Raw genomic sequence first — 23,022 nt, forward strand, 5'->3', positions numbered from 1 at the left:
TACAAAAAAAAAAAAAAGAATGAAATTTGACTATAGTTTGTCCCCCTGCACAAAAATTAATTTAAAATGGATCAAAGACATAAATATAATAACTGAAACAATAAATTATATACAAGAAAATATAGGTACTATACTTATGGACCTTGACTGTAGAGAATATTTTATGAATTTGACCCCCAAAAGCAAGAAAAGTAAAGACAAAAATAAATGAATGAAATTATCTAAGACTAAAAAGCTTCTGCACAGAAAAAAAACCCTCTACAAAGATAAAAATGTGAGACAGTATTTACAAACAACAGCTCTAATAAGAGGTTAATATCCAAAATATTTAAAGAATTTATATAACCCAACACAAATAATTTAATTTAAAAAAGTGGACAGACACCCACTCACCTCTCTCAAGAAGACAAATAGCCAATAGATACATAGAAAGATATTCAATTTCAATAGCTATTAAGAAATTAAAAGATAAACACTTCAAAGTAATAATACTTCACAGTTATTAAAATGGTTATAATCAACAGCACTGGTAATAAGTGTTGGAGGGGTTGTGAAAAAAAGGAACCTTCATTCACTGCTAGTGAGAATATACACCGGTAGAGCCACTATAAAAAAAACAGTATAGTAGTTTCTCAAAAGATTAAAAATAAAGTTATCATATGACCCAGAAATTCCTTGCCTAACTACTTAATCCAAAATTTTGAAAACATTTATTCACAAAGGTATATCCACTCCTACCCTACATTCATTGCAGCATTATTCACTGTGGCCAAGACACGGAGAAAACCAAAGTGTCTTTTGACATAAAATTTGGTAAAGAAGGTATGGTACATATTATATACAATGGAATACTACTCAGAGATAAGAAAAGATGAAATACTGTACTGCCATTTGTGACAACATTGACGGACCTTATGAATATTATGCTAAGTGAAATGTCAGTCAGAAAAAGCTAAATACCATGAGTTTAGTACCTATGTCTTCTTCTATGTACTTTATTGTTTCAGGTCTTATGTTTAGATCTTTGATCCATTTTGAGTTAATTTTAGTACAGGGGAACAAACTGTAGTCAAGTTTCATTCTTTTGCATGTGGCTTTCCAGTTTTCCCAGCACCATTTATTGAAGGGGCTTTCTTTTCTCCATTGTGTGTTGTTGGCCCCTTTATCAAAAATTATTTGACCATATATATGTGGTTTTATTTCTGGGTTTTCTATTCTGTTCCATTGGTCTGAGTGTCTATTTTTCTGCCAATACCATACTGTTTTGATTGTCATGGCCCTATAATATAGTTTGAAGTCAGGTATTGTAATGCCCCCAGCTTCATTCTTTTTCTTTAGGATTGCTTTGGCTATTTGGGTTTTTTTATAGTTCCATATAAATCTGATGGTTTTTTGCTCCATTTCTTTAAAAAATGTCATTGGAATTTTGATGGGAATTGCATTAAATTTGTATATTGCTTTGGGTAATGTGGCCATCTTGATTATATTTATTCTTCCTAACCAAGAACAAGGAATATTTTTTCATCTCATTATATCTTTTTTGATTTCCCTTAACAATGGTTTATAGTTTGCATTATATAAGTCCTTTACATTCTTTGTTATGTTTATTCCTAAGTATTTTTTTTTGTTGTTGCAATCGTGAAGGGGATTATTCTTTTGAGCTCATTCTCAAATGTTTCATTGTTGGCATATAGAAAGGCTATTGACTTCTGTATGTTAATTTTGTTTATTGCAGCATTGTTCACAGTGGCCAGGACATGGAAACAACCAAAAAGCCTGTCAATAGATGACTGGATAAAGAATATGTGGCACATATACACTGGAATACTACTCAGCCATAAGAAATGATGACATCGGATCATTTACAGCAAAATGGTGGGATCTTGATAACATTATACGAAGTGAAATAAGTAAATCAGAAAAAAAACAGAAACTGCATTATTCCATACGTAGGTGGGACATAAAAGTGAGACTAAGAGACATTGATAAGAGTGTGGTGGTTACGGGGGGAGGGGGGAGAGAGAGAGGGAAAGGGGGAGGGGGAGGGGCACAAAGAAAACTAGATAGAAGGTGACAGAGGACGATCTGACTTTGGGTGATGGGTATGCAACATAATTGAACAACAAGATAACCTGGACTTGTTATCTTTGAATATATGTATCCTGATTTACTGATGTCACCCCATTAAAAAAATAAAATTATTTTTAAAAAAAGAAAAGAAAAAGCTAAATACCATATGATTTCTCTCATATGTGGGATGTAAAACTGAAACTCATAGACACAGACAACAGTATGGTGGTTACCAGAGGCAAGGGGGTGAAGGGGTGTAATGAGGTCTAAATATATGGAGCTGCTTACAGCCTGACGTATGGAAGTCAGTGGCCCCAAGACTAGATCTCCATTCTGACCTCATCCAGGGGAGGGAAGGACTTGTCTTTGGTTCCTCAGGCTGAGTGAGTATGTGAGGGAGCAGGGAGGTGAGGATGCATGCAGTGACCTCTTTAACACTTGGGAAGAAAATGTCATCAGGATTCAACAGGTCACTATGCCCTCCAACAAGGAGAGCTCTATCCTTGGGAAATCTGCAGAAGATGATTTGACTTTGGATGGTGGGCACACAATGCAATATACAGATCATGTATCATAGAAATGTACACTTGAGTCCTATATAATCCTATTAACCAATGTCACCCCAATAAAATGTATTTAAAATATAGTTGTTTCTGTGAAACTGTCATTGCAAGGGACAAAGACTCTTACTTTCTCATTAAAAAAGAATCTTTAAACAAGGGGCCAGTTTGACAACATGGAACGTTAAAGAATGTCCCAGAATTACTCTTACAAGGGTTTCTGTTTCAACTGGAAAACTCAGATCTCAATGTCTCCCTAAACTCTAGGTCTGGTTCTGTATCCAGCCCTGTATCTCCTTTGCAGGGTCAAAACCAAAGAGCTACATGTAGAGAGTAAGAGCTCCCTGCACACCCAGTACAAATCCTCCCCATTTCTCTAAGTGTCACTCCTCTTGACTCCTCTGGGAAGTGACCATGTCCATCCTGAGAAAGATAACAAAACCTCTGACCACTCAGCATCTCCTTCTGGGAATTTCTGACTGTGATTTTGGGGAACAGAATTCCTCTGAGTGTCAGCATTTGTCCACACATTCACAGTGCCCATGTCTAGGGAGCTGCTTACAGCCTGACGTATGGAAGTCAGTGGCCCCAAGACTAGATCTCCATTCTGACCTCATCCAGGGGAGGGAAGGACTTGTCTTTGGTTCCTCAGGCTGAGTGAGTATGTGAGGGAGCAGGGAGGTGAGGATGCCTGCTCCTCAATGGCATGGTCTTCCATGACCTAAAGGCCAAGCTCCCAGCCACCTGTCTGCCTAACAAACCTGTAGACAGAGGTGGAGACCAGCCTCAGTGCTGGGCTCATGTCAAGGGAGCCTCAGCATGCAGTGACCTCTTTAACACTTGGGAAGAAAATGTCATCAGGATTCAACAGGTCACTATGCCCTCCGACAAGGAGAGCTCTATCCTTGGGAAATCTGCACAGATTACTGTGCTGGAGACAAGAAGTAGAATGGATGTGAGTCAGCACGGCCAACAATGCACTCTAGAAGCAGAGAAAACTCTGCCATTTATCTCCTGGGGTCCACAGGAAACAAACCGCCCTTTATGCCACTCTACTGTGATGGGGTCTGGAGGCTGGGGTGCTCCACACAGCAGGTGTAGACACCACGCACTGGGGAGTCACTTCAGCATCACCAAGACCTGAAAGGTCCAGCCATGTTCCTACTAAGAGGAGGTGAACATAAGGCTCGCTGGCTGCATCCCATGTACCTGATGTTTTTGAGAGGCGTGCACATTACTCAGGTGCGACCAATCAGAATCTTTCCTAAAAGTGTTCAGACTTTGGTAGACACTCTAGAAACACACAACAGAGACAGGCAGACACACATATACACAGAAACAGAGATAATTGTGAGGTAATAAGACAGGTGCAGAAAATAGAGATTCAAAAATAAATACAGAGCAGTCAGAAGATGCAGGTAAATAGTGACAAAAGTGCAGCTAGAAAGAAACAGAGACACAGGGATGCGGTGACGGAGTGAGAGACGCAGGGACACGGTGACGGAGTGAGAGATGCAGGGATGCAGACAAACTGACAAAATACACAGGAACAGAGATTCAGTCAGAGAGAAAAGGGTTCACAGAAAGAGATACAGCCTAAAGAGGAGAGATCTCACTGAATATCTGCATCTAGTCTCTTTTTTAAAATTTATTATTATTTTTTATGATCTAGTCTCTTCTTAAATCAATTAGACCCCAGGATTCCTTGTAACATGAACAAATTAAACTTCAGTTGGGTTTCAGTTATTTGGAACCAAAAGTGTTACTTTTATTGCTGGTTATACTTTTCCAAAAATAAATATTGACCTTGATCCAAGTGACTGAAGAAGATATATCTGAGAGCTCAGTTTGGTTCTTTGCGACACCAGAGGTCACTATATCTGTGCCCCAGGGTTCCACTGTGCATACAGGGACACTACTCACCAAACTGGAAGAGAGGCCGAAACACCCAAGGTCACCGTACTGAACAGCAATACTAATGAGCCACGAACGATGACATCTAAATTGATTTTTTTTATCTCTTCTGCTCACATCTAACACGGCATCCTGAGATGCCCCTGGTCTCCCTCAAGGAACAAGACATGTTCCCTTCATTCTGCTGTGGTCCTGCCTCCACCCCGTTAAAAAGACTCAGGACACAGATAACGCATAACATGTTTAATTATGACAAAAGCTCTATAGTCAGGTAAAGGCTTTACTGTGCTTCTCTTGAACAGTCTGTGGGGGAAACAGAAACAAATGAACAAACCAAAAAGAAATGTGTTGGGGCCTTACAGGCACAGAATCCAGGTAACAGCCAGAGCCTCGCTGTGGGGGTCACAGGAGGTAAAGCAGCTACTGCATCAGAGCCTCTGTAGGACTCTGGTCTCGGAGGGGGACAGGCTGACAGGCAGCTGGAAGTCTGGGCCAGGACAAGTGGCATCACAGGAGAAACAAAGCCAGTTCCAGCCAGCGTGTCCTCAGGCGTCAGCGCAGGAGCCCTGCGGAGGGGACAATGGTCAGCACCCGGCACCCTGAGGACAGCCCTGTCCCCTCCTCTCGGGGTCCCTGCACATCAGAGAAAGCTGAGGGCTGGGACGTATGGTGTCAGCTCCCCCAATATCAACTAAAGAGGACTTCAGCTCCACACAGACATGCAGGAGGTGGGGGCACAGCTGTTATCTCTCTGGGAGGAGAGGAGCATTTCAATCTCTTTAGTAAATTTAATAACTCCCCTTCCTTCCACCACCAGGAGCCTCTGAGTCACTTATAAATGCCCACAGGCAGCAGCCACTAGCATGTAGCACAAAGTGGGCATCATCCTGGTGTCTACCACCCAAATTATCTTTCTGTGAAAGATGCCACCAGAGCTAAGCCCTGTTTCTGAATAACACCTTCCTACAGACACTTGGTGAACTTCTCGAACTCTTGATCCTGTGGCAAGGAATAGACCATGACCGAGACCTTTGTGACGGGGTACACACCTCACAACCATCCCTCTTTTTCCTGTCCTTACCCACCACACACACACACACACACACACACACACACACTGAGCAGAAACAGTACCTGCTGGCGGAGACCCGTGGGATCCTGCAGAAGGAAGTGGTACAGAGAAGGTCTCATTACACAGACAGCAGTCCCTCTGCCACCCCAAAGTGAAACCAGATAAGCCATTAAATATAATTGGAAATTTATGTCCTTATTGCCCATCAACCAGAAGGCTTTAACCACCCACTCTAAAATTCCCCCCAAAATGAATTATCTGTCACTAGAATGAAGGGAAGCCAATTCTCTGACCTTCTTTAAAGAAGAGGCTTTCAGAAAGGGGCCAGTGAGACAGGGATGAACAGTAAGAAGTCTGGGGTCCACCCACCAGTCATGTCTGTGGGGGGCTACCTTTCACCCAGTAAAGTCAAGTCCACAACCCCTCCAGGCTGTTCTGCCCCCCACCACCAGCCCAGCCCCTTTCCTCCCAGGTCAGGAGGGGAGTTACTCCCGGAAGCAGACCCCCCCAGAGTCTCAGCCACAGCCCACCTCCCCAGGTCCCCAGAGCCCTCACCCTTCTGCTTCCTGTGACGGATGAGAAGGCCCAGCCCCAGGAAGATCAGCCCCAGCACGAGGCCCCCGACGCCGCTCAGCATCTTGCTCTGGGCAGACTCAGACTGCGCCCCTGGGGAGCAGAGCCGGGTGTCAGCGCTGGTCCCCACACCCTCAGTGTCCCTCTGGGGAGCCGGAAGTCCAGTCTGAGGTACAGGAGGTGGGGTGTCAGGGGGACCTACTTCTCCATCTGACCCCCCTGGGGAGGGACCAGACAGTAAATCCTTGAGCACAGCGGGTGGGTGAGAGAGAGGGGGTGGACCCTGCTCCTTGGGACACGTCCTTAACCTTGGACCCTAGGAGCCCTGTCCCCAGCTACACAGTCAGTCCTGCAGAGCCCAGGGCTGGTTCTGGGCCACGGTGTGTATGGTGACCTCCTAGTGTCAGGAAAGACGATGAGATCAGGAATCCTCTGATGGCTCTGCCACGGCACAAGAGGGGCTCTATGTCCTGTGACACCAGCTCAGTAGTGACATCAGGGACAGGGACGAGGTGGGACGGGCAGCGAAGCCCCGTTTATTCTCTGCCTGTGGGGCCCCCGGTGAAGGGAAACCAGCTGCCCCTTACGCCACTCCACGGTGATGGGGCTCTGGACGCTGGGGTGCTCCACGCGGCAGGTGTAGACGTCTCCTCGCTGGGGGGTCATCTCCAGCATCACCAGGACCTGGTAGGTCCAGTCCCCGTTCTGAATAAGGGGCGTGGACACAACGCCCGCAGTCTCCTCCTGGTCGTTCCGGAACCACCGGACTTTGATCTGTCTGGGGTAGAAATCCGTCACGGAGCAGACCAGCATGTTGTGGTGGTGCAGGGCCTCTGTCTTGGCTGGGGAGATGGTCACCGTGGGCTCCGCTGAGGGGGTGACAACAGGAAAAGACAGTGAGACGTGAGAGCACACGGCCAGTCTCCCCACGGGGAGCGTCCTCCTGGTACCGGAGTGAAAGATGCCTGACTCCGGGTCTGACTAGGGTCCAAGCTCGGCCACTTTGTTAGCTCAGATAAACACATCGGTCCGTTTACCTTTCAGTCTCAACATATAACAGTAATCATTTTATGCACATAATTCTGTTCATACCAATTGATAAAAAGGAAGCCCTTTAATATTCTAAATTGCTGTATTATATCAGCTGCTATTCTTAACATTTTTAAGATAAAGATAATAACCCCAGATTTCTTTTCAATCACACCTATTGATGGTGACCGTTGGGATCTGGTCCAGTGACTCACACTCGGGCAGTGACACTGTTTTCTGTTAGTCCCACTGCTCCTCACAGTAGAGAGAATACATTAGTTTTGAATCTCTTGAGGCCATGACATTATCAGCACTGGTCATGGCTCCACATGGGCTGAGAATTAAGAATGTATAGACATCTTTACATCCAACAAAGTAGGACAGCAGTGACCATCACATCCTTCCTTGAAAGCCATATTTCTCAAACAGGCTCTGTTCTATCATTCTCAGTGTGTAATATATATAACAGAATTCAAGAGCAAGAGCACTTCTTACATGCTGCCCACCAACAAAGCATCTCTCTCAGCTTTCAGCCTAACCAAGCTCAGATGCCGTCCTGGGGTGAGCTCTCCATAACAATGTGTATTATTAAATACATACACTCCCATGTCCACAGCTACATGCCACCTATATTTTATTGACTTCTTGATTCATTTATTAGTTCATTCAACAAATATTAATTTAACAAGCACTAGGAACAGAAAGATAAACAACAGAGTATGGACCCTGCCCTTATAGAACTTGCAATCTAATAAAAGACAAAAACATATGTTATTTTCATAGTCTATAATTTTTGAAAAAAAAGAAAGGGAAGCCTGAAAACAAGCAACACTGATAAACATGCATTTGCCTCTGTCTTGATTCCTTTATCTTCTCAGATTGCCACTTATGGTCAAATGCACCTCACCTCTCTGTACCTGTTCACACATCTTATTTTTTACCTCTCCAGGTGTTTTATTACCTTTCCATTATTATTATAGTATAAAACTATACTAAATAGTTCATGTGTGTTTTATTTACTTGATAATGTGTTAGGTTCTCTTTTCTTTTTTTCCCCCTAATTTTCTTTTAACATTCAAGTGAGTGGAATTACTAGCAGCCTATCTTACTCCACCCCCTCACTATTAAGAATTGTTTTCTTGTTCTGAAACCAGACATTCCTGTCATGTGTGTTCTCTGGAGAGTGTTGTGAGACTCTTGCAGAGCTGGGCTGGGTGGACAAGAATGTAAAGTGACCAGGTAAGTAAGGGGGACATGCTGAGGTCAGCAGGTGGTCTCAGCACCCTTTATATTATAGACACCTCTGAGCCACCATCTGGAAGGGATCACGCTTCCACCTTAGACTTTAACTGTTCTTCGGGCTCTCCTCCTGGAGACTGACTACGATCATGGTCAGCTACCTGGACTCATAAAAATCTGTCGGCTTAGACAGACTGGAAGTAAACACAGATGACACAAGTGCAAGAGAAAAATGTTAGAATAATTTTTATGGAAAAGACCTGAAATAGTAAAAATCTAAGTATTTGGTGGCATGAGGATGTGGGTGAGAAGGCAAGAAAGGAGAGTGCAAATCAGCTAAAAGTTATGTGAACGTGTGTATTTAACTCTGGGGTCAGATTAGGAAGTCATCAGTGAATTTGTAATCCTCTAAAAGTATCACTTTGTCCCTCCAACACTGAAAATAGGTGAGAACAGACTCATTTTGCTGCTTCTGGTCGTAACTGGCTTTAGTGAGACTTTGTTTCTATTATGTACATGTGTGTATACATGTGACTTGTGACTTAGAACACAATGACCTGTGAATGTGGGAAGGCTTCAGGACCTGGTAAATTACTGCGGGATAAATACTTAAAGTTTATTATGTACCAATATTACTATATTAAGGTGGTCACCCTAACTCCTAACACACAAGTAGATGTGACATTAAGTAGCATAACAGAGGTGGTGTCAGGTAAGAGAATTGTCTAAGAAATAGATGCTCATTAAATGGCTGTAATTAACACTCTAATTATCTACCCCTGAAGTAAGTGCTGCTTCTGAGGGAAGGGAGGCAGATCTAGGTCAAAATAAACCTAAACCAATTTTTGTTCAATAATTTAATAGCATCAATTTGTATACTTCAAAACTTCACTTCTATTTTAGTATTTGTTGAGCTCTTCTAAAAAATTAAATTCTACCTTACAACACCATTCAAGTGTTTTTGTCTTGAGCAAGAACTTTGCCCTCTGACTTTGCACTCACAAATTCTGAATTATGAAGATCCAAATTGAGAATAGTTTACTTTAATGCATTAAGCAAAACTGCACAAAATAATCAAGTCAGTGTTTAAGGCTCTGCTTACCCTTGTGTTTCCTACTGAGCCTCGGTGGACGTGGCCTGCGGCTAGAACATTTATGCAGGAACCTCACAGAGGTTATGAGCTCCCACTGAGATGGTCAGTGTGTCAGGCAGGAGACACACAACCATAAATGACAGTCCCTCCCCTCAAAGAGGTCCAGGACTAGTGACAGCCATTTAAGAAAACAGAATTGAGATAAATAATTTGAGACAAAAACCTAAAACATCGCACTTCATGGCTCGGACACAGCCCGTGTGCGCGGTCCGGTGGCAGCTGTGTAGCCGCGAACCCCGCCGGTGTGGTCAGGTTGGAGAGGGCCCGGCTGGGATCTGACAGCACTCTGGGGGCGGGACACGGGGACAGGGGGACACGGGGACAGGGGCAGCTCGGGCAGACGGGAGGGACGAGGAAGCCACAGTTGGGCGCGGAAAGAACCGCAGACGGAGCCCCCGCCGCCGCACTGGGTACCCGGGGGCTCTCGGGGAACCGGGCCGGCTGCCGGGTCAGTGCCGCCCTCGGTCCCTCCCTCGGTCCAGGGACGCGCCCGGGACTGGGTCCTGATGCCGCGCGTCCCCGCGCGGAGACCCGTCCCGGGCCGAGGGTGGACGGCGGCGCTCACCTCGCTGGTGTAAGATCAGGGCGCTGTCCATCTCGTAGTTGTGTCTGCACACCGTGTCCACCGCGGCCCGCGTCCGCTCCAGGATCTCCTTCTGCTGGTTCCAGTACTCGGCGTCCGGCCGCCCCAGCTCGGTCACCGCGCGGTGCTCCCCCACGTCGCTGTCGAAGCGCACGAGCTCCTCCCGGTTGTAGAAGTAGCTGACCACAAACCGCACGCGCTGCGTCCCGTTGGTGAAGTAGCATAGTGACTTAGCCTGGTGCACGAAGTCTCCTGCGGGGACCGCGGGGTCAGCCTCAGCCCGCCGCCCGCGCGGCCGCTCGAACTGGGTTCCGCCCGAGAATGTTCCGCCCCACCCCTGCCCCGGGCGTCCGGAGCTGCCCGCGGAGAGGGAGGGACAGAGGGGGAAGTGTCCCCGAGGACAAGCCTGCGGCCGGTGACCCCGCCGGAGCCTGACCGCCGGGACGGGAACGCGGTGCGGTGACTTCACATCCGTCCCGCACTCGGGCCGGCAGGACCTCCCACAGGAAATCCCATTTTCCATGGACTCCCGGGGCCTCGGAGACGCGTGTCCACGAAGGAAGGACAGGGAAGGAGAGAACCGTCTAGAACTCAGCTTGTCCTCGCCCGGAGAAACACATACTCGTGACCTCGACTAAGTGCCGTCCTTCCCACACTGTGTGGTTAGCAGGGACCCGGCACCCCGACTCCCAGAAACGAACATTTTCTTCATGGGAACAGCGCAGACTTTCCAACGAGATAAATCAGATCCCAGCTACGCTGTGCGGGTTACCAGCGGGGACGGTTCCTCAGAGCGTCCACACCGTGAGTGTGGTTGTGTAGAAAGACCCTCACCCCCACACCCAGGGGTCAGGACACTGACAGGACTGACGTGAAGGTGGGATCCGGTGTCTGAAGTACCTGGTTTCCAGTGTGTGTGAGTCCCCCTCACATTCTCCTCCTAAGTCCAGTCCTCCATCCACTCACGACCTGAACCCCACTGCACTCACTAGGTGACCACAGAGCAGGGAACCCTGAAGTCGAGTCTCCGTGTCTGTGGGCCCCACTCAGCTGCACCCAGATTCCAGGACATAACCTCCACACCCTCCACTCGGGCTCAGGAAGGTGGGGTCCCTTTCCTCAAGTCTGACCCCACGGAGACCACTGCTCCCCGACATTTCCCAGCCCAGGGCCCTTAGCACAAAGTCCAGACAGGGTCGTGGGGACCCCAAGAGGACAATCCTGTGTCTCTTCTCTGGAGAAATTCTATCTTCATAAATATCCCTGTTCCTGTCCCTGGTCCTAGGCGCACCCTGTCCTCACTCCATTATAGCTGGTGGATGGGGACTGTCCTCACCTCGTCATTAGAAGGTGGAAGTGAGGATGTAACAGAGCTCTCTCTCCCAGAGAGAGGACACGTGTGACAGGAGACTATTCTCAGGTCACAGCCACCCCACGCCCGGCCTGGGTCCCTCAGGGCCCCTCCCAGGCTGGCGGCTCTGGGGTCAGCTGCCCTGCACTCACGTGGAGAGTCTCTGCCCTCGGCCACGGGGGCGCTCAGCGCCACCAGCGTCACCAGCACAGCCGCCGTCCGAAGGCCGCCGGGGACCTGCAGAGCTGTCTTCCCGGACATGATCGGTGACAGAGGAAGAAGTAATGCTGGTGAACACAGCTGCCCCTGATGACCCCGCTGGAGCCACTCCAGAGAATAAACCCTGTGAAAGCGTCCCTGCACGGTGGGATCTGAGAGTCCCAGGAAGGGAGCCAATCAGCACTGGAGCTGACGTGCATCATCTGTCTCTGGGCAGATGTTCTCTGTGAAGGTTCTTTATCCAGTGCCTGGAACCGCGTCCTCATCAAATTGCACTGAATGAACCTGTGAAGAGTTTCTCTCAGTTGGAGAAGATTTGAAGATTGAATGCCTTAGGGGTTTAAAGAACCAAGAGAGAAAAATGATTGAGGAGCAGACATCTTTGTGACATTTAACTAAAATCTATTGTTCTTACACTTGAGACTTTTAGTAGTGCAAAGTAAGTGAGAGATGATTTATCAGGGGAGAGAAAATTATTGTCACTGAGATGTTCCTTTCTCTTATCTTAGAGAGACACTCTGAGGAGCCTTAAGATGTGGTGGGAAGAAAGAGCTCTAAGAGGAGATGGTTTTTCTTTTTTTAAAACAAATACAGCTTTTTTTAAATTTTAATTTACTGATTTTAGAGAGACACAGAGAGAAAGAGAAACATCAATTTGTTGTTCCACTTAGTCATGCACTCATTGATTGATTCTTGTGTGTGCCCTGACCAGGGATCAAACCCACTACATTGTCATATCCATACAATAATCTCACTAACTGAGCTAGCTATCTGGAGTTTTTTAAATCATTTTTTATTTTTCAATTACAGTGACATACATTATTACATTAGTTTCAAGTGTATAGAATACACCAGGGGTCAGACCTTACAAACGTTGATGCTATAGGAGATGGTTTCAAGCTGCAGCTCTACCTCATATGTGTTTTATGAGAATCCACAACATTTTTGCTTCAGGGTTCTCTTTGAAAAATGTGGACCTTGTTTCATGCATTTTACATCTTGATCTTTGTATATACAAAGTTAGGAGGGCCCTGGCCGGTTGGCTCAGTGGTAGAGCGTCAGCCTGGCGTGCAGAGGTCCCGGGTTTGATTCCCTGCCAGGGCACACAGGAGAGGCACCCATCTGCTTCTCCACCCCTCCCCCTCTCCTTCCTCTCTGTCTCTCTCTTCCCCTCCCGCAGCCAAGGCTCCATTGGAGCAAAGATGGCCCGGGCACTGGGGATGGCTCCTTGGCCTCTGCCCCAGGCGCTAGAGTGGCTCTGGTTGCAACAGAGTGATGCCCCTCAGGGGCAGAGCATCGCCCCCTGGTGGGCAGAGCATTGCCCCTGGTGGGTGTGCCGGGTGGATCCCGGTCAGGCGCATGTGGGAGTCTGTCTGTCTCTCCCCGTTTCCAGCTTCAGAAAAATACAAAAAAAAAAAAAAGTTAGGAGTAATAAAATGTTTAATATTGTGAAACATTTCTCTGCTACCAAGTTTAACTCTTAGGAATATTAGGAACAAGAAAACAAGCACAGAACTCTACTCCCAGCCCCACCAACACGTGACTCTTCGTTGTACAGGAATCACTGTATTGGTGCTCTTTGAAGGAAAGTATCTGAAAACTTGACTTTTCTTCTATAAGCTCTCCAGCTGCTTAAATCCCCCCTGAGCCATGAAGCAGGTGGATCAGACGTCAGCAAAGGCACAGCCCACAAACACAGCGTTCCCACACAGTCACCTGTAGTTTCCAGGACAGAGAGCAGAGATGTGGAGAAGGCATTCCTGGGCCTGAACAGTGTCCCCGAGGCAGCAGATGTTCAGAGTCACAGTGTGTGCTGTGCTGGCCCCTAAGTGCCACCCACATGGCAGAGCTACTGGTGAGGTTTCTTCACTGACTGTGATCTTTACCAGGCTCCTCTCGCCCATGACCAGGGGGAGAATTAAACATTATAGAGCAATGGAAACAATGTCTCGCAAACATGAATAAACAAGACAATAAGTATGTCCTTCTCTCCTCTCCCTTCTTCTCCTCCTTCCCTGCATTTTAGGGTCTCTCCTTTTAAAATTGAAGATAGGATCTAAAAGCAGATTAAAGGACATTTACAAGGTAAACAGAAATGAGGAGGAGGCAATGACAAGGAGTCCCATCCATGGCTCATGCAGGTGGTGAGGTCTCCAGTTCTCTGTCGGGTGTCCCGTCCCAGAGCCCCTGAGCCTGCTGGGCGTCCCCAGCAGGGTGTGTCAGGGTCAGGGTCACTCCGGAATGAGGACGAGCATCCAACTCGGACCAGAAATAGGATTGGGGGACAAGGAACAGAATGAGGGGGAACTTGAAGGTGTCTCAGCTCCCTAACCCCCCACTTCAGGGTCCCTCAGAATAAACAGAGGCCTCTGGCCTACACCCTCCCTGCTGTCCTGAGAGGACAATCCTGTCGCTTCTGCTCTGGGCTGTGCAGAGAGGCTGCCTCACACCTGGGACTCCCCATCTCACAGGCCTCTTCACACAGACGTCTCTGCCAGCAACTGAAGTGTCAGCTTAGACTCCTCTTCCTCATTGGCTGAAATCTCATCAATAGACTCTGGTTTGGGCTTCTGCCAGCTGCTTCCTCTGACCGCCAGCACCTTTACTTTTTCTAGTTCTCTGCAGTGTCCACACCCTGCTACATTACTCAGGCTGTCACTGCTGGCCTGGCCTGGGACAAAAGCCACTCACACAAACCACCACCTGATTCCAGGCACCTCACCCTGACTCACTCTGCCAGGCCCCTGAGAGTCAGGGCGCTTAGGATAAGGGCAGAGTGTGCACAAGTGTATAGATGATGAGATTAAAGAAACAGTCATGAACAAGAGCCAGGGTTACAGTAGGAACACTCTGCCCTGGGGACGTCCCCTGTTTCCTGTGGAAGATTCAAGGCGTGGACTCCTTGCATGTGGAAACTCAGGGAGAAATCATCTTCCTTGGTCAGCATCCCTTGGCACCTGTGCTTGGTCAGTAGGGTAACCCTAAACATAATAATCATCTTGTCACTGGAAGTGCCATACAAAAATAAACAACTGTTTATTTTAAAGGGTCTTGTGGCCTCCTTAATGCCAGTAGAGAATTAGAAATACTGCTCCCAGAATAGTATTTCCCTTTATTAAAAATTATAAAGTGTTTATTCCTAAATTTTTAAAATCTTGATGAAGCTACTCACATGTGTCCCCACATGATGCCCTAGGAAAAGAGTTCTCTGCATTTTCTGTGATGACTCATATAAATAGGTCCTCTTCTGTACACAAAATTATATTTTTTTTTCTTGTTTTTTTTTTTTTTTAATTTTCTTCTCTTGAAGCTGGAAACGGAGAGAGACAGTTAGACAGACTCCCGCATGCGCCCGACCAGGATCCACCCGGCACGCCCACCAAGGGCGAAGCTCTGCCCACCAGGGAGCGATGCTCTGCCCCTCCAGGGCATCGCTCTGCTGTGACCAGAGCCACTCTAGCGCCTGGGGCAGAGGCCAAGGAGCCACCCCAGCGCCCGGGACATCTTTGCTCCAATGAAGCCTTGGCTGCGGGAAGGGAAGAGAGAGACAGAGAGGAAGGAGGGGGAGGTGGAGAAGCAAATGGGCGCTTCTCCTATGTGCCCTGGCCGGGAATCGAACCCGGGTCCCCCGCATGCCAGGCCGATGCTCTACCGATGAGCCAACCAGCCAGGGACCAAAATTATCTTTAAAATCACATTTTAAAGCCCTGGCCAGATTGCTCAGTGGTAGAGCGTCGGCCTGGCGTGCGGAAGTCCCCGGTTCGATTCCCGGCCAGGGCACACAGGAGAAGCGCCCATCTGCTTCTCCACCCCTCCCCCTCTCCTTCCTCTCTGTCTCTCTCTTCCCCTCCCGCAGCCGAGGCTCCATTGGAGCAAAGATGGCCCGGGCGCTGGGGATGGCTCCTCGGCCTCTGCCCCAGGCGCTAGAGTGGCTCTGGTTGCAACAGAGCAACGCCCCGGAGGGGCAGAGCATCGCCCCCTGGTGGGCAGAGAGTTGCCCCTGGTGGGCGAGCCGGGTGGATCCCGGTTGGGTGCATGCCGGAGTCTGACTGTCTCTCCCCGTTTCCAGCTTCAGAAAAATACAAAAAAAAATCACATTTTAGAGAATCTGAAGAAAGAGTCAAATTGAATAGTAGCAGAGTGACCACAGATAAAATATTTCAGCCTGAAGGACTTAGTTTTGCCTCATCCGTAGGAAGAACACGCACCTCACAGGACCACTGTCATGAACGCAGACGTGGATGAAATGCTGGGAACTACATACATATTAATTATAACATAGTAGCAGTAAGTTCATCTATTTCAACATTACTAACAAAGATAGAGAAGGCTTCTTGTTCTTCCTCATCTCTATTCACATGATGGAATTACCTCTTACACCGTCATTATGAAGAAAAAAGCAAGGAGATGCGTTTGATCCTGAGCTCATCCTGGGGCTCCTGGAATGAATTCTACTGATTCATTGATTGTGATGTATTATTTATTTAAAGTATTATTGTATTTGATTTGCTAGTACTTTGTTTCGGATTTTTGCATCTGTATTCATGAGAGATATTGATCTATATTTTTAATTTTTTCTGTTGTCATTGCCAGGTTTCGGTATGAGGCTTATGTTGGCCTCAAAATGTGTTAAGGAATATTTCTTCTTCTATTTTTCTGGAAGATTATGAGAAGGATACGTTCCATATCTTCTTTGAATGTTTGGCAGAATGAACTAATGTAGCTCTCTGGTCCTGGACTTTTATTTCGGTGGAAGTTTTTGATAGTTGTTTCTATTGGGTTGGGGAATAAGTTCGTAGCGTTTTTACCGAAGACTTTTATTTAAACAAAAAACAATAATTATATCAATAAGTTAATCAATTATATATTTGCCGTTGCTGTTTACAACCTCTTCCCACCTCTCGACCAATTTGTTGATGCCGTTCCGCCAAAAATCGCCTGGTCTGGTGTCAAAGAAGTTGTTGAGCCAGTTTTTAAGGACCTCTTTGTTATCGAAGGTAACGCCCTTCATATGGTTTGACAGGGAGCGGAAAAGATGGTAATCAGTCGGTGCAAGGTCCGAAGAATATGGTGGATGCTGAAGGACCTCCCATTCGAGCTCTTGGAGTGCGGCTTTGACGACTTGTGCAACATGGGGCCTGGCGTTGTCGTGAAGGAGTATGGTTTGACCATGTCGATCAGGTCTTTTCAGTCAAATAGCCTCATTCACGCGGTGTAGCTGGGCAATGTAGAGCTCCTTGTTGACCATGGCATTCTTTTCGAGCATTTCCCAGTTCTTCATTGAATTCAGAAGGCCTTCCGCTGCGGCACGTGTCATCGACGTCAAAGTCGCCATTTTTGAACTTTGCAAACCATTTCCGTGCTGTAGACTCGCCTATGACACCTTCTCCATACACGTCGCAAATGTCCCGGGCTGCTTCGGCAGCTTTTTGACCTTGATGAAAAGCAAAGAAGAGCAGGTGTCGAAAATGTTGATTTTTGCCTCCTGGGTATTCCATTTCTAAGCCTCAAAACTAATAAAAAATTAAATAACTCAAAAATACAATTAACATAGTTTTGTAGAGCAGAAAGAGTTTTATCGAATGAATACTTACCCTTTGCCAAACAGCAAACAAATCATTGTAAAATAAAAGAAAATATAAAAACACTATGAACTTATTCCCCAACCCAATATTTTCTTCCTGCTTATGGGTCTATTTAGGTTTTTTACCTCTTTTGACTCAGTTTAGGAAAATGGTATAACTCTAGGAACTTATCCATTTCTTCTAGAGTGTTAAATTTGATAGCATATATCTTTCATAGTATCCTACTCTGATCCTATGTATTGATATATCTGTGATGGCTGTGGTAATTTCTCCTCTTTCATTTCATGTTTTGTTTATGAGTCATTTCCTTGTTCCTTAGTGAGTTTAGCTATGGTTTTGTCAATTTTATTAATCTTGTAAAAAATTCAGCTCTTTGTGTATGAATTTTTTCTATACTTTTTCTGTTCTCTGTTTTATTTAGTTCTGTTCTAATTTTTACTATTTCTTTTTTTCGTGCTGACATTGGGTTGGCCTTGCTTTTCTTTTTTTAGTTCTTTAAGATGTGTTGTTATTCTGTTTACTTGGAAACTCCTTTGTTTCTTGATATAAGCCTGTAATGACATAAACTTCCTTCTCATTACTGCTTTTGCTGCATCCCAGAAATTTTGATATGTCATGTTGACATTTTTCCTGTTCAGTATATATGTTTTGATGTCTGCTTTTATTTCTTCTTTGATCCAGTCATTTTTTAGAACTATGTCCTTTAATTACTACATTTCTTTGGATTTTCTTTACTTCCATTTTGCAGCTGAACTCTAACTTCAAAGCCTTACAGTCAGACAATATGTTTAGTATTATTTCAATCTTCCTGAATTTGTAGATATTAGTTTTATGACCCAATATATGGTCTATCCTTTAGAATGTTGCATGCACACTGGGAACAAATGCATAATCTGATGTTCTGGGATGAAATGTCTCATAAATATCAATTATGTCCATTTTGTCTTTTGTGTCATTTAAGATCAATATTTCTATTTTGATTTTCTGTTGGAATGATTTATCTAAAGCCCTCAATGGTATGTTGAAATCTCTAAGTATAAATTTGATTTTGTTTGTTTCTATTTTTAGATCACTTAGTAGATGTCTGATATATTTTGGTGCTCCCTCATTTGGTACAAATATATATATAAAGAAATGTTGTGTCTTCTTGATATAGTGCCCCCTTTATCATTATAAAATTTTCATCTTTGTCTTTTGTTACTTTTGTGTCTTGAAGTCAACATTGTCAGGTATCAGTATGGCTAAACCTGCTGTTCTTTCACTATTATCTGCTTGGAGAATCATTTTCAAACCTTCCACTTTAATATTTTTTAATATTTTATTTATTGATTTTTAGAGAGAGAGGAGAGAGAGAGAGAGAAGGGGTGGAGCAGGAAGCATCAACTCCCATATGTGCCTTGACCAGGAAAGCCCAAGGTTTTGAACCAGCAACCTCAGTGTTCCAGGTCGACGTTTTATCCCACTGCGCCACCACAGGTCAGGCCAAACCTTCCACTTTGAGTCTACTTTTGTCCTTGCAACTTAAATGTGTCTCTTCAAAGCATCTTACAGTTTGGTTTTGTTTTTTATCCAACTTAATACTCTGCGCCTCTTTATTGGTGAGTTTAGTCCATTGACCTTTAGGGTCATTATTGACACTTGAGGATTTCCTATAGCCATTTTATGTTTTGTTTTCTGGTAGCTGTGTGCCTCCTGTGATTATTCTCTACTGTGTTTCAGTCAGTTGTGTTTGTTTAGTGTTATTCCATACTTCTTTCTTCTGTTTCTTCTTCTTATAAGCTATGTGTTTCAGTTGTGGCTTTCACCTGGGTGGTTACCATTAGGTTCTTAAAAGAAAAATTGTTGTATGTACAAAAGCCCTTTGTCTTATGAATGCTTCTGCACTCCATCCTCCTTTGCTAATGCACATCTTTATCCTCTCCCCTTTTATGTTATTGTTGCCTCAGATTATCTTTCTTTATATTGTAATTCTTCTTGGAACTTTTACTAATAGTTTTTATTTGTTTTCTTCTTTGTATCTGATCAAATAATCCCACTGAGAAGTTCCTGCAGGGGGTGTTTTCTGGTGATAAGTTATCTCAGCTTTTGTGTCTCTGCAAATTTTTTTATTTCTCATTCATATTTGAAAGATAGCTTTGATGGATATAGTATTCTTGTGGGGTAATTCCTCTTTTCAGTACTTTCAATATTTGGGTCCACTCTTTTCCAGCTTATAGAATTTCTGCTGAGAAGACTCATGATAATTTAATGTGTCTTCCTTTATATGTTATGTTCATTATTTTCCTACTTGCCTTAAGGACTCATTCTTTGTAATTGGTTTCTGACGATTTTTTATGATGCGCATTGGAGAAGGCCTGTTTGAGTTGAGGTAACCAGTTGTTCTGTTTGCTTTTTGGAATCAAGAATCTAACTCTCTCCATAGGTTAGGGAAGTTCTTTCTTATCAATTATATGTTTGACTAGCCTCTCCACTCTCTTCTCCCTTTTTTTTCTTGATGTACCTGTTATTCTTATATTGCTCTTGTGATGGAGTCAGACAATTCTTGTAGAGCTGTAACATTTTTATTATTCATGATTCTCTCTCTTCTTTCTGTACCATCTCTATTTGTCTGTCTTTGATGTCACTGATTCTTTTCTCTGTCTGGCCTGTTCTAAAGCTAAACTTGCTAGCTCATTTTCAATTTATGTATTGAGTTCTTCATCTCTGTTTTGTTATTTTTTTTAAAGATTTTATTTATTTATTATAGAGAAGGGGGGGAGGAGCAGGAAGCATCAACTCCCATATGTACCTTGACCAGGCAAGCCCAGGGTTTTGAACCGGCAACCTCAGCATTTCCAGGTTGACGCTTTATCCACTGCGCCACCACAGGTCAGGCTCTGTTTTGTTATTTTTTAAAGTTTCAATCTCTTTGTTGAATTACTCTTTATGTTTGTTTGTTTTTTAGCTCATTGAATTGCCTATCAATATTTTATTGCATTTCATCAAGTATTTTCAAAACTTCAATTTTGAATTCTCTATTATTTAACTCCAAGGTTTTCAGAGATTATGTTCTGGAGATTTTCATTTTCTTTCTGTACTGTATCTCTTTCTTGTGTAAACATAATGTTTGATTTCTTTTTTCTTTATGCCATTTGAGAGTGTTATTGTTAAGAACTTTAACAAAAAAATATAAAAAATACCAAAATTTTTTACTAATTACAATTAAAAAGGCGAAACACAAAAAACAATGACCAAAGACCAAGAAATCAAAAACAAATATAACACTTACACAAACAATATAAATATAAAAATCCAAGGATATGAGGCCCTGTCTCGTTGGCTCAGCAGTAGAGCATTGGCTTGTCATGTCGAAGTCCCAGGTTTGATTCCCAGCCAGGGCACACAGGAGAATCACCCATCTGCTTCTCCATCCTTTCCCCCTCTCCTTTCTTTCTATCTCTCTCTTCTCCTCCCACAGCCAAGGCTCTATGGGAGCAAAGTTGGCCCGAGCACTGAAAAGGGCTCCATGGCCTCCGTTTCAGACACTAGAATGGCTCCGGCTACAGCAGAGCAAGGCCCTAATGGGCAGAGCATCGCCCCCTGGTGGGCATGCCGGGTGGATTCTGCTTGGGCACATACAGGAGTCTGTCATACTGTCTCCTCCCTCTGGCCCACTTCTCACTTCTGAAAAATATAATACATAAAAAATTAAAGAATATGAAATTTAAAAATATATATTTTAGTTTTCAGAGTTTTTTGTTTGTTTGTTTGTTTTCTTCCAGTGGGTGGTGCTGTATTTCCAGATTTAGCTCTGTGAAATTCCTGGGCTGACCTCTGCTGAGACCTTGCTGTCATAATGATGGAGGTAGGACTGTGGTCACGTTGGTGGATGAAGCATGTTGTGAGGGCTTTACTGCCTTAGCAATAGCAATCTCAGTCTTCTGGGCACTTCTACCCACATCTATTCAGACCAGAAGACCAAATATGGTGCACCACTGTTCTTCAGAGGAGAGACTGAGTCTAGAGAGCTAGTTGTGGGGTCTGTCTCTGCTACTCTTCATAGCCTATGGGGTATGGGATGCAGGATCTGGCAAGCTGGGCAGCCACACTTTGGTTTTCTCTGTCTCTGCATCAAGCCTGGGCTTCTGGCAGACAACTGGAACACTGGTTGTGACTCCTTGTTTTAATATAACTTTGATTTATTTCCCCCTCAGCCTTCAATCTCACCATTCCTCCTGGCAGAAGGAAACCCAGTAATCCAGACTTCTCTCTTCTCCAGAGACCTGGCAGAGAAAAACAAAGAGAGTTTGTCTCTGGCACCTTGGCAGAAAAAAAGTCACCCCAGTTTCATCCCTTCTCCAGATTCCCAGCAGATAAAAACCTAGACAGTCCAGGTCTCTCTCTCTGGAGCCAGCCATGAGTGTGTCTTGTCTTCTACCTCCTTCTCAACTCTTCCCACCTTTAATCCATGTAGTTTGCAAACCTTTCAGAGAAGCCTCCCAGCCCTGTTGGGGTTACTTCACTGCATTATAGCTGTTCAATTTGTTAAAATTTCAAGGGAAATGATCAGTAATATCTCTTACACTGCTATTAGTCTGATCTCATCTCCTATGGAAATGTTTACCTGATGCCTATGCACTCTTATAAGTCAATATCATCACATTAAAATTAATTTCTAAATAAAATTAAAGTTTTAAATAAAAAAGACATCATGACTAGATTAAATATGACAGTGATGTTGGAATTATAAATGGTGAGTTTAAACAACTATGATTTAGTTCTTAAGGAGTCTAATGGGTAAAGAAGCTAGAATGAAAGAACAGATGGGTAATCCAAACTGAAGGAATTCTAAAAAGGAACCAAAAGAAAATGTTAAAGATCAAAACATTGTAACATAAATAATGTCTTTCATGGGCTTATAAGTAAATGAGATAAGAATCAGTAAATTAGAGAAAAGAACAATATAAAATAACCATCCTGAACAACAGAGGAAAGAGATAATGGAAAAGAATTACTAAGCCTCAAGGACCTATGTGATTATAACCAAAATTTATCATTTGTGTCACTGGAATTCTGGAATGAGGGGGAAAAGAGTATGAGGCAATAAAAGAATGTAAGAAAATCATTACTGAAGATGCCCCCCAACTTTAGCAAAGATATAAACATACAAATGCACTAAGCTGAGCCAACCCCAAGCAGCTTAGTGACAAAGAAATCCATGCCAAGACATATCATAGTCAAACTGCTGAAAAATAAAGACAGAAATATTCATCAAGGCAGCAAAACAGGAAAAAAAAGAATAAAGGAAATAAAGAAGAAACACTCTATCTACCTGGGAAGAACAATTTGAGTGCCAGTAGATTTCTTCTTAGAAACTGTGAAAGCTAAAATGGTGTGAGACAGGATGTTTCAAGTGATGAAGAAGAAGACTGTCAACCCCAAAATATATGCCAACTGAAATTATCATTCAGGAATGAAAGGAAGCAAGACATTCACAGATGAAAGAAAACTAAGAGAATGTGTCACCACTAAATCTATAACAAAAGAAGTCCTGAAGTTATCCAAAAATATATAAAATCATAAAGGAGAAATCATATGGTGTTCAAAGGGAGAAAAAAACAATGAAAAAGAGTTAAAAATGGGTAAAGTGGGTATTTTTCCCCTTCCTGAGTTTTATAATTTAGGTTTAATGGTT

General features: G+C 44.2%; 1 protein-coding gene across 1 annotated transcript; it reads right to left on the reverse strand.

Annotated features, from left to right (window-relative positions):
* Positions 1-4,772: 4,772 nt before the first annotated feature.
* LOC136321076 (HLA class II histocompatibility antigen, DQ beta 1 chain-like) lies at positions 4,773-11,896 on the reverse strand. The gene is made up of 6 exons (XM_066254149.1): positions 11,697-11,896; positions 10,176-10,445; positions 6,777-7,058; positions 6,172-6,282; positions 5,679-5,702; positions 4,773-5,110 (listed from the first exon to the last, which is right to left on the reverse strand). The coding sequence occupies exons 1-6, from the start codon at positions 11,803-11,805 to the stop codon at positions 5,097-5,099; spliced, it is 810 nt and encodes a 269-aa protein (XP_066110246.1). The 5' UTR covers positions 11,806-11,896; the 3' UTR covers positions 4,773-5,096.
* Positions 11,897-23,022: the final 11,126 nt, after the last annotated feature.

The sequence above is a fragment of the Saccopteryx bilineata genome, chromosome 1 (assembly GCF_036850765.1).
Source record: "Saccopteryx bilineata isolate mSacBil1 chromosome 1, mSacBil1_pri_phased_curated, whole genome shotgun sequence".
Classification (NCBI taxonomy): domain Eukaryota; kingdom Metazoa; phylum Chordata; class Mammalia; order Chiroptera; family Emballonuridae; genus Saccopteryx; species Saccopteryx bilineata.

Bases quoted from the DNA above. Each gene is read 5' to 3' on its own strand.
- LOC136321076 (XM_066254149.1), bottom strand. From the start codon at position 11,805: ATGTCCGGGAAGACAGCTCTGCAGGTCCCCGGCGGCCTTCGGACGGCG. The intron at 10,446-11,696 runs GTGAGTGCAGGG...CGGTCCCCGCAG, and splicing joins CGAGGGCAGAGACTCTCCAC to GAGACTTCGTGCACCAGGCT. The intron at 6,283-6,776 runs GTAAGGGGCAGC...TCTGCTCCCCAG, and splicing joins CCCCATCACCGTGGAGTGGC to GGGCGCAGTCTGAGTCTGCC.